This window comes from Lepeophtheirus salmonis, chromosome 9 (assembly GCF_016086655.4).
Source record: "Lepeophtheirus salmonis chromosome 9, UVic_Lsal_1.4, whole genome shotgun sequence".
NCBI classification, from domain to species: domain Eukaryota; kingdom Metazoa; phylum Arthropoda; class Copepoda; order Siphonostomatoida; family Caligidae; genus Lepeophtheirus; species Lepeophtheirus salmonis.
This window is the reverse complement of record NC_052139.2, coordinates 2,249,000-2,260,734: the sequence shown is the minus strand read 5'-3', so window position 1 is coordinate 2,260,734 and position 11,735 is coordinate 2,249,000. Positions and strand designations below refer to the sequence as shown.

At 31.9% G+C, this 11,735-nt stretch overlaps 1 protein-coding gene across 2 annotated transcripts; it reads right to left on the bottom strand.

The window, feature by feature from the left end:
• Positions 1 to 5,625: 5,625 nt before the first annotated feature.
• Positions 5,626 to 11,135, bottom strand: LOC121124494 (transmembrane protein 45B). 2 transcript variants are annotated; one of them, XM_040719654.2, is made up of 4 exons: positions 10,970 to 11,111; positions 7,804 to 7,908; positions 6,541 to 7,180; positions 5,626 to 6,471 (listed from the first exon to the last, which is right to left on the bottom strand). In XM_040719654.2, the coding sequence occupies exons 3-4, from the start codon at positions 7,153 to 7,155 to the stop codon at positions 5,803 to 5,805; spliced, it is 1,284 nt and encodes a 427-aa protein (XP_040575588.1). In that variant the 5' UTR covers positions 7,156 to 7,180; positions 7,804 to 7,908; positions 10,970 to 11,111; the 3' UTR covers positions 5,626 to 5,802. The 2 variants fall into 2 exon arrangements, with proteins under 2 accessions (XP_040575588.1, XP_040575587.1); XM_040719653.2 differs by lacking the exon at positions 7,804 to 7,908 and having other exon boundaries at positions 10,970 to 11,135.
• Between the last annotated feature and the right edge of the window lie 600 nt (positions 11,136 to 11,735).

The following is an 11,735-nucleotide window of genomic DNA, read 5'->3' as shown; positions in this document are numbered from 1 at the left end:
TTCACAAATATGTACGTCATGATACAGGAAAAGTATCTGTATCTGAATGGAAATGCTTCATTATTTTTTTTAATAATTTGAAAAGTAATAAATAAGAATTGGAATAGGAAAATCAAAAAATTTCACCTTATTTTCCCGATTCCAGAAAAATCATTCAATTCTCAAATTACTGATTCCAATTAATTGTCCTATTACTAATAATTACGTAGCTCCTTCATGCTAAAATATGGTTTCCAAATAGAAATATGCGTCTTGTGAATTGAACAAACATAAATGATAAATGACTTTTTTATTTTGTTAAACAGAAATTCTATAATAATCAATAACTAGGCGGCACATTGATTATAAATTTTATCATAGTACATATAGAGGTAGGATTGTTTTATCAAAAATTCGATCATGTGAGTAACATTATATTTCTCTCTTATCATTGACATAAAACATTATTTGTCCCACTGATTAGTTTCCAGGATTGATCATTTACAGAGAAATTATCCTTCATCTTGATCCAATAAGACCAATTTCCAACTTTTTGGTATTCTGGGTCATTCCAAAATGAGATAGTACGTCATAATAACGTTAATAAAACACTTTTTACTTGATATTTTAAGAGGGTTACATAAATTATATTCTAGTTTTACCCATAACTTCGTAAAAGATCCTACAATAGAAGGTAAAGTTATATTTCAATATTCATTTCTAACTCTGTTATAGGTGCTCCGGGGTCCCTTCAGGAAATTTCAGTGTGAAGTACTAATTCTCTCACACTAATGGTGTGGTTTTCAAATGATCAGGGTGACAATTGTGAGGAAGAAAATTGAGCAGAGTGACGATTGCGTGGATGACAACTAATGGGTTTCTGTGAGGTCATAGGATTCTCAAAGTCCCCTATCAATATTTTATAAAAACTCGGAGATTGTAAAGTATAATCCTGATTCTTGGGGTATCACCGTATGGTGGAGAGATCACAGGATGATTTATATCCTTCACTAACACTTCATATCAGCTCAAAGACTCCATTTCTTCCGTAGGAGACAAGTGAAACATCAAAATGACGGTATTTAGACATACTTTTTAATACCATATTATTGAAGCTTTTCCATAAAGACTAGAAAAAAGTTTCCTAGGCTACTTCCGATCAGACCTATTCCCAACTTCTTCATTATATATCTTAATATAAGTTAATGAAAGTTCATCAGTGCAAATACTGTCACTCGAGAGTCCTTCATGGTGAATCTCTACACAATCTTGATCCACCTAAGAAAATAAAACTAACTCAACTACTTTTTAGTTATTTACTTGAATCTGCCTAGACTTTCCCCACCCCTATTTCCTCCTCTTGTGTTTCTTGGTAGCTTATTCTTTGTCAATTGATATAGTACTTTATTTTTATTATAACATTTTAGGAAAAGTTGTTTACCTAAAACCAAAGGGCGTAACTTCTAGGATGAACAAAAATACATCATTTATGTATGAACAAACTAAAAAAAAAAGATTATCCGCAAGGTGGTGCGACAGTATGTAGCTTTGGTGTAATTTACATTTTTTTAGTGCACCCTCTATGTGTACTTTATCTATGATAATATTATTATTCACAGAGTCGTATTATTTTTACCGCAAGATGGCACCACGCTCTACGCTTTGATTACAAAACAAATATAAGTAAACAATGGTCATGCCCTAGTTGTAGTACTACAAGGTATATTTGTAGTCTGTATATTACATAATTGGTGCAACTCCATCTGACCAATTAGGAGAGAAAAAAAAACTGTACCATTGGCCGACTTACATATGTGTCATTATAATACAAGGAAAACATTTTATTCAACATTTATGGAGTATCCTTATACCCATTAGAAGGCAAACTGTCAACAAATGACTACATTTAAAAAAAAAATCACATTTAAAATCTATTATCAATTCCATCAACCATTTAAAACAAAAATAGTTTGAGTCTATTTCATGATTAATTCGTTTTTTTTCTTCTTTCATAAATACGGGTTATCATGGCATTTAAATCATAATGGTTCATAAAAAATAAAAATATAATTGATAAATTAATAACGTTTTTAAAATAAAAAGTCAAGACATAATCATCTTTTGTTCAAATGCTTCACCGTAGAATTATGATTCCTTATGGTTATTTTCAAACAAATAATAAATAATTATCTCAATGCTTTATTGTTGAAGTTTTGTAATTTCAAATATTTATTATTCATATGGAGTTACAAATGAGTATTTATTCTTATTCTTTGATGACTCAAACTTTTGGGTTATTGAAAGAGCTACCCATAAAAACAATGGGAGTCAACTAGAAACGAATATCAACGTTAAAATATTGGTAGGATATCGACATTGGAAGTGATGAGCTGGGTTGTAGATATATACAGAGTGTGAGTTTTAAATTCGGAAAATTTGAGAACAATGTAAATTTCAATTTATTTCACAAAATATATTCAGCTATTCACTAATACATATTATGTTTTTACATGACGAGTTCCAAGTGATGTCAATCACTCGAACCAACCAGCTCAAGCTTCAACCATAGCCTCCAAACTGGTCCTAAACCTCTCACAGCCCTTGATGAAGAACTGCTTGTCCATGTTGGTCATATAGAATGGGAGTCCGCAAGGATTCAACAGCGATATGTGATTCTCTCTGTAAAAGCAATATTTCCTTTGTCTTGAGAAGTGCGTTTCTTTTTTCCTTTCAGAATGATTATGAGTCTTTCATGTAGGTGTTCCTGACCAATCAGACTCATTAAAAGCATGGCAACATCGTAAACAGTTGACTCGGACAGCTTCATAGACTAAATGATCTCCGTGGGCATGCAACTTTCACGATGGCACATAATAATGGGCGCGCTTTGAAAGTGAGGTCTAAATGTGTTTCGTATTTAGAATCCCTACTCTGTAAATAAATATAAATTACCTGTGTGATTTCAGAATTGAGGATTAATATAACATTTAGGGGAACAGAAAACCTTGAAAAACTCTCAATTGTTTTATATACAAATGGAGAAGAAACTCTCTTAAGTTCGAGCCTTCGCTTCAAATCCTTTTTTTTCTAATAATTAACCATAAGTGACCATCATTAGAGTTATATATCTCAATTTGTTTTGTGTGACCTGGACCTTTAAAAATTTAATTTTAGTTATGTATCTCAATTTATTCAAGCTTTTTTTTGCGTTGTAAACATTTTGTTTGACCTTTATCTCAACCTTTTACATTTTAAAATTTAATGCCATTTTACAGTTAACATGTATAATCTTTCTAAAAAGTTTTAACCAAATTGATTTGTTACTTTATCCGTAATCCTCTTTAACAAAAAATAAATAAATAACATTATGTGTGAGCTTGACCTTTGAACCTGGTCTGTCAAAGTTAAATTGGATGGAACTGTTAACTTATATATCCCTCCTACAAAGTTTCACTAAAATATATTTCCCTAACTTTTTCGGTAAAATAAAAGAGGCTATTAAGCCAAAAAGTATTGAATCTAAAATATTTTTTTTTTAACAGAAGTAAGGTTGTACCACAATAAACTGAGAACCAGTCTATTTGAAAATTATTTGAATAACTGAAGTCAGTATTTCAAAATAAAAACAAAATGACTTTTTTTCTTGTTTTGTTTTAATACAAATGGAGTATATTTTGAATAAATAAGATACTATAGGATTTATAGCTCCAGATACCATTTTACAGGGATTTATCAGGGTTTTACAACTACTGGAAATCCTGTAATTAAATTATTTCATAATACATATGAGTTTTATTACACCATTCTGGGTTATACAATTCAAAAAAGCGGATCCCGCAGGCTCTATCTAAAAAACCCACACGAAACGTGATATTAACCAAATTAGGAATACATAATATATGAGTAAAAATACCTTATAATTAATGTTTCCTTCTTAAAATATATAAAAAAAGAATGTCAATGTATTTAGTATTGACTAACAAGATGACGATATTTCCTGGGATAAAGAAAATTTTGTGGAAATGAGAAACTCTTGTATCTATTGACTTTTAATTCTATAAAATACTATTTTTATCGATATTGATAGAATAAAGTATGTATGTTATGACAACAAGCCATGGGCCTCACTGTATGTAGTCCGCATAATTTCGTGGAAAACTTCTACGGCGTATGATTTGACTTATATTGTGTACATTATTCGTCAATTTTCAAAAAAGAAGGCGTTTTTTGAACCTTTTGATAGCCCAATTAGGTTCGAGATTGAGGCTCTTTCACAATTTTTTTTTTACTATCCATGATATATTTACAATAATAGAGTCAAGGGTTAAGTTCTGGAAAATTTTATCACCCTCTGCCATAAGGAGTTAAGTTTCATAAATCACCTATACCTTGGCATTTAAAGATGTTTCTTCAGACTCTCTAAGAACATAATGCAAAGAAAATGTGTCATACCTAGGTTGATCTTCTTGACCTGCCGCGAAAATGGAAAAAGTAATAATGGAGTCCCTTACTTTTGTCAAAGAGGATAGGAAATTTACGGCTCAGTTCCAAATTTCAACGGCCTGTATTTACTTCAACTCTCATTATAAGGACTGTGCAAAGAATTTTAACTTAGTCATCCATGCATTTGCTAGATGCCCAGCATTATCTGGTCTTCAATATTTCTTCGATTTGAATATTAATCTTTTTAATTTGAGGGACTACCTTCCTCAGTACTTGTTTTCCCACATTCCTTTTGGAATGCCCAAAGGGAAGGAAACGGCGACTCCGGAAACTAGGGCCGTATGCTTTAGCGCTAGCTAGCTGCCTCACTTCTGGGTATCCAATAAGCTTTCACACTCTGAGGAAAATTTTCGTTGTATCTGCAGCAAGACACGCAACCTTTTCGTTACGAGGATAGAGAATGGAAATACGATGTAGGTATTGTTCGATTTTCCCCCACAATGGTCATGCTAGTTCTACTCAACCCTTAAATGCTTAGTATGTCGATACTTGATGAAGAGGACAAGTACATCCAAGACATAGTTGTTGCCTATTTTTACGATCTCATTTTCATATTTTGTAGTGGTAGACATTGCTATATTTTTAAATAGTTTGTAAAAAACATAAAGTTGTTAATTTTGAAGGGGTTGGCTTTGATCTAGGGGGTTACTTTTAAACTATAACTTTTAAAGTATGATTAATTTTATCGCAATCCCTCTTGATGTATTTTACTATTATTTTAATCTTTATATATTTGTATTATATTTTAATAAAAGTCTAATTTAATAAAGTGAAAAAAAGAACGAAAACATTAATACTAGGAAGAGTACGATAATTTAATTCATTTTATCTCCGATTTAAACCCAGATATTAAAATACCCCCCCAAAGAGAAAAGGTAAAGTTCTCCAACTTCAATTCCCCCCAAATATTAATCTCATTTCTGAGCACACTTACAAAATCGACAAGTGATAAAATACATAATTCCTCTACTGTACGTAGATCTTAAAAAAATTACTTGTTTTCGTCAATTGATGTCTATTAAAACAATTTACAGGCCATCATCATTCTTCATTGCGTGTATCTGATGCACGCTTCATCATCATACACGTTTAAGAGTAGAGATGTGAAGGGGAGGCAAAAGATAGAGGGAAAAAAAAATTAAATTAAAGATAATTATTTTATTTATTTTCTACATACTACATATCTGGCCATAACAAGAGACAAAAATGTAATAACATAACAACATCAACAAGCCTCTATTTTTTTAAACCTTTATTTATTTTTTTGAAAACGAGCACCTATTGTATATACTTATAGGTTTAAAATATATAAAACACTTGTTAAATCAAACTGCTTTCTTTGAGTTTAATTGATGAGCGAAGATCTGGACTTTTAGCGAGGGTGTTGTAGGGCTCTTCTAATGAATTGTCTTCATCATATGATACACCTATATTGTCTTTAGGAATAGCCTCAACAATCATGGGAGGTGATGCGGAGGGGGGATCTATCCTTTGGGTGGGATACACAACTTCTGGACGATAGTGCTGATGGTGAGAGTGTTGATGGACGCGGGGTTGAGGTAGAGAGGGAAGAGCTCGTAGTGTGGCGTTATGGTGATTAGTGGAAAGTTTATTTGGTATGAATTTTGTATCAGATTTGGATGTAGATGAGGATGTGGAAGAGGATATGACCATGGTAGGGGTTGTGCGAAGCGTCGTATCCAGGGAACTCTGATCCATCTTGAGACTAAAGGAACAGCAAAAGTTTTCAAAGAGGTCTGTTTTTGAGGCAGCACGTATTAGGAGTAGAGATCCAACGAAAAGTATAAAGTTCCCTGCAACGTGCCAGCCAAATATGATTGATACCCATTCAAGAGCTTCCGGATAGCTGGCTCCGGTAGAAGTATTGTCTTCTCCATTGACAATGAAACCTCCGTGAATTAGCCATGTTCCTTGAACAAGGCATAAGTATGTTCTGCAGAATTTGATGAGTTTATTGTCGTACAAAACCTAACAAATGTAATAAAAAAAAAAGAAAAATTTATCGTCAAATCAAAATGTAAGTACCTAGAAACTCACTTCCAATGCACTGGTGAAAGCACACGCAAATATATCCACAACCAATAAAATATGTATTTGCTGCTCCAAATATGATTCAAATCTAAGCCGCATTGAAAATATAAGTCCTTCAATTGCAAATGCAACGCTCAGAATAAAACTTTGAATCCCTTCAGGGAGTATTGAGTAACCGCAATAATAAACAAGAATGTCTGTTAGGCCACTGAGAGCAAAGAATAAATAAATGGTGGCATGTCGAATATTCCCCACATAGTCCTCCATTCTATTTTGATGAGGAGTTCCTCCTAAGACAACAGAGATAACTATACCCAATCCCGTGAGTATGAGCTTGATGATCCCTTCCCAAGGAAGCGTGTAGGCAGACGCAGGACAAAGCTGATAATTTGGACTAGGCACGGGAAGAGCTGCTCTTTCATAGTCCCGAGCTAAACCCTTTTTTGACCAGTCCCATAGACAGTGACATGCCCATCGGAGTCCTAAAATGAGGAAAATGACTCCGGGGAGTATATAGCCTGAAAACTGGAGCATGTTTGTTGCTGATAGATGAAAGGATTGAACGGAAAGGAGACTACAGTGCCAGCAATCTCCGGAAGTCAGGCCTTGATGACCATTCATTTCTTCTCATGGTCCCTCACTATGACTGAAAATAAAAGAAATCTATGAATTTCCAAGGCATACATATCATAATTACGACATATTCGTGTTAATTACCATTAAGGAATGGATATATAAGTCTATAATTACTGGCTATTTTAGTCAAGGAAAAAGAAGTTGATGTAGATAGACCCTAAAGGTCTTTTAAAAAGTAAATGAATCTTTTTGTGAATGTATTTTTTAGGAAAAAATAATATCAGATATTTATCTACATTTAAATACTTCTTACAAAAAAAAAAATATTTTTTTTTGTAAAGAGTTCTATACGTATAATAATCAAGTATCAATAGTTTTTATTACAAAGAGTGGATGTACTCTAGGTTTGAAAATCTTTTCTTTTCCTTTCGCAACTCCAAGTATGTATAATGAAGCCTATTTAGATTTTTATCTAACAAGATAAACCTAGAACCTCCAATAAATAACGTTTGCGCAACATGTACAAAAAATGCATAAGATTTATTCTACAAAGTAGAAAATGAAACATTGCCATTTATGAATTAAAGAACTTTTGTTTCCCTCAAGAAGTAAGAGTTGGAAATCTGAACTGATTAAAGTGTAATTTATGAAAACTATGTATAATGATAATGACACCTTAGTCAGTCGTATTACGTTTTATGGTTGTATCCCGCATTGTAAGAGGTGTTTGAAATAGGCCTCATTTCTAATGTTTTTAATGACCACTTGTAATTTGTATCCATCTATGTAAGTCCGGCTCTTCATATATTAATTATAGGTATATGAAAAAAGTAAGAAACAAAACATGAGAGTGGAAAAAAGATTTCCCTTTCTTAAAAATGTGTAGAAAGATACATACTCAACGAGCCTTTTTAGTATATAAGGTGTCCATTAACACAAAAGCAAGCTAGTATGATTTAACTCAAAAAAATAAAATAATTATCGTTCATTTCGATCATCAAATTAATCGGATCCATACTTAAAAGACGTCGCAAATCAAGGGGTATTTCATTAGGGAGACTTCACATTATTTTTTTTTTTTCAGTTAAAGGGGAAAACGACGTTACCTCCTTTAACATTAAGAAACTTGATTAGTATACATTTCATCATGGATTAATATACACTTGATCTGCGATTTCAAATTACCCAAATATTTCAACAATGCTTACGACGATTTTTATCGCAAAAACATCTTGAGCAATGAAGCTCATTTTTGGCCCAATGGCTTTGTTAATAAGCAAAATATGCATTATTAGTCAGGCAACAATCCACAAGTGCTTCACTATACAACATTGCATACATAAAAAAATACTGCTTGGTGTGGACTTCATGCTTGAGAGATCATTCGGCCATATTTTTTCGTGTATGATAAGAATTGCCTCGTTACTGTAAATGGAAATCGGAGTCGCACCATGATAACTGACTTTTTTTAGCCGTAATTGCAAGGTATGCACTTGGAAAACATGTGGTTTCAACAAGATGCACCGTCATAAAACACTTTATAGTCGATTTATTGCAAAATAAATGTAGTAACTGCGTTATTTCGAGAAATGGGCCAGTTGATTGGCCACATTGATCGTACAATTTAACGCCTTTATATTATTTTTCTTGGGATCATGTGCAGTCATTGGTCTACACCAAGCAGCCAGCGACGTTAGAAGAGTTCAGACAAAATATCAAATACAAAATTCCTGAAATATCGGTCAATTTATTGGAAAAAGTAGTGGAAAATTGGATTAAGCGATTGGACATCTGTAAATGTGCTCTTGGTGATCACAATAGAGAAATCGATTTTTATATATAATTGTATAAAATTTGTACTGAAAAAACAAATTTGGAAACATCTTTGACCATTTGTCTTTTATTAAAAAAAGGTACTTTAAAAAGGGGGCCTTAATGAAAAACCCTTTATAACTAGAAAGAGAGCTTGGTCGAGTGCAAAATCTCCACCTAAAATCAGGTTAAGTCAGGTAACTCAATTTGTTCCAAAGTTATGGCCGATCATGTATTTTTATGTTGTTTTTTACCTTGACCTCTCAAAATTTAATTACCTCTAACTGAAACCATTTATAATCTTCCTACTAAGTTTGATAAAAATCGATCCGTAACATTTGCCGTAATCCTGGTGAGTAACAAACAAAGAAACAGGGGCAAAATTATAGCCTTTAGTCAATTTTGTGGGTGGAGGTAATTAAAGGATCAAAAATCCGTCAGTGCAATGGAAGAGTTATATGTTGTATTGATAGATTTTACTTCAGGGGACATGTGGGAAAGAAAGAAGCAGCCTGCTACAGTCTGAATATGCCCCCAAAATGGTCGTGCAACGAAGTATTGGGCATGGGAAGAGGTATTTAAAGGGGAAACCCTTCCTAATCATTTAGGAAGGGCCATATACTTATTGTATGAAATATATTATGGTAATGCATCACAAAATCCTATTGAAAATAGTTCAATAGGTATAAGAATGTTATAGGTATACTACAAATCTAACGAAATATGACACGGATATGCTTCTAATTGGAACATAAGTTAATTTCCTTCATCTTATATCATCTCATCAAGAGGGTTTTATGAGCTTTGAACGTTTTTAGGGGCGTTCACAAGGAGTTTTTAGGTCAGGATGAAATTTTTTTACTTGATAATAGGGTGAACATCAATTTTTTTTCCAAACAATTTAATTTCCTGTAACCAGCTATAGATTATTTGAAATGTAATTTTTTGTAAATAGCTATGGATAATTGAATTTTTTTTTCAAAAAAAATAATAAAATTCAAAACCAAGCACCCCCCTCCCCACCAAAAAGAAAAAAATATATAATCCTGCGGACGCCCCTGGTAATGGATTGAATTGTACTCAAATGATTTTGATCATTAATGAATTACACTCAAATAGGAAGTACTGAATTCCCATTTGGCAAGTCCTAAGATGAAGATACGACATCTTCGCAACGGAAAGGAACTCACTGCTACGTTAATCTGTGTCAAATTAAATATCATAAACTAAATAAAGCTTCGAAACTATCGTTCAAATTTTTGGATAGAACATGTTATCCCAGAAATTTGAATACAAAGCCTATAATTGACATAAAAAATCTCAATGAAATATTGGACCGTATGAATTTATAAGATCTTAAAGAACAATTGCATATTTCCACTTTTCTTGATTGTTGTTCGATCGCTTTGGTGTAAACTTATGACATATTCACATTCACATTGTATGTAAACAATATATAAACCCTATATCCATAGCCAAATAAGTTTACAAATGATTGACATATATATCTTTTTAATTTTACGATAATTCAATACATTTATCTGCTTTTTAAACATTTGGATTTTATTAATGTACTTATATGATTAATGGGATATATTGTGGGTCCAAAAGAAAAATACCACTAATAGGATGTGTAGTTCAAATTAATTAAGCCTCCTTTACAATCATCCCTGTTTGACAAATATCATTAGGAACTATTTTATACTTTTTTCTTTTGTATAAATATACAATAGCTATGAAAATCAAGATTTAGAAAATTTTAATTGGCAATATTATCCCGGAATAAAATTATTGAACTAGCTTTATTTTTGATATGGTACTGAAAAAGTAGTTTATTTGATCAGTGTAAGACGGATGCTTGCAAATTTTTCTTAAATGCATAACATACCATTATTAGCTTTAATATAAGAAAATTGATAAAAAGAGTTGCAAGAAAGTTGTAAATTAATCATGGGGTGAAATAATTAAGTAAATAAGTAAACATAATTGATAATTAATAATCAATTCTGCAAAAATACACATAACATATACAACCAAATGAACATACCTTTTTACTTAATGTATTTTAATTTTGGCTCTCTAAAAAAATGAGCAGTGTTTGAATATATATATATATATCAAAACTAACGCAGTTGATGTTATTATTTTTTCACAGAGTAGTCATGATGCTCACTTCAAAACGGTTAACGTATTTATGTTAGACTGATGGACATGAAACATAAATTTTACCCTGTGAAAACAGTTTTCTTCTTCTTTTTTTTTTTTTTTTGATCGTACGCTCAAAGTGAGCGCTGTTCAATTTAAAAGAATAACATTTTTTTAGTATTCCACAGTTCTTTACGAGGAACAAATATTTGAGTATATATATATATATACCTATAGGTGTATGCAATAATTGAGCAAATTATTGCAACAGCTGCATTGCTGAACAAATATAAAAGAGTTTCATTACGTACAATTTTTTTATTTAACCCTTTTCTTGTTTTCTGTACCACGAAATGCTTTAAATCGATTTGATCACTGGAACTTTTAGTATACTTTTGAAACATCCTTTAGAAAAAATGCAACGTTTTGTTTGTCTTAAAATGTATTTTTTCGTTGTAATTTTTAATCAAAGGTTAGGTGAATTATATCTATTTATTTGCTTTAAAGTCGCCCTTTTGCTTTTTCTATTTCCTTGTTGCCAATTTCAGGTAAATGCCTTGCTATTAAATAACAACTATGAATTGTTATTTAATTAAGGAGTAAATTTTTAGTTTCTTAATGTTGTTGTATGTAATTAATGTTTTAAAGAGCTTACTATCGAAAATAAA

Bases quoted from the DNA above. Each gene is read 5' to 3' on its own strand.
- LOC121124494 (XM_040719653.2), bottom strand. From the start codon at position 7,155: ATGAATGGTCATCAAGGCCTGACTTCCGGAGATTGCTGGCACTGTAGT. The intron at 6,472-6,540 runs GTGAGTTTCTAG...TACATTTGTTAG, and splicing joins CTTTCACCAGTGCATTGGAA to GTTTTGTACGACAATAAACT.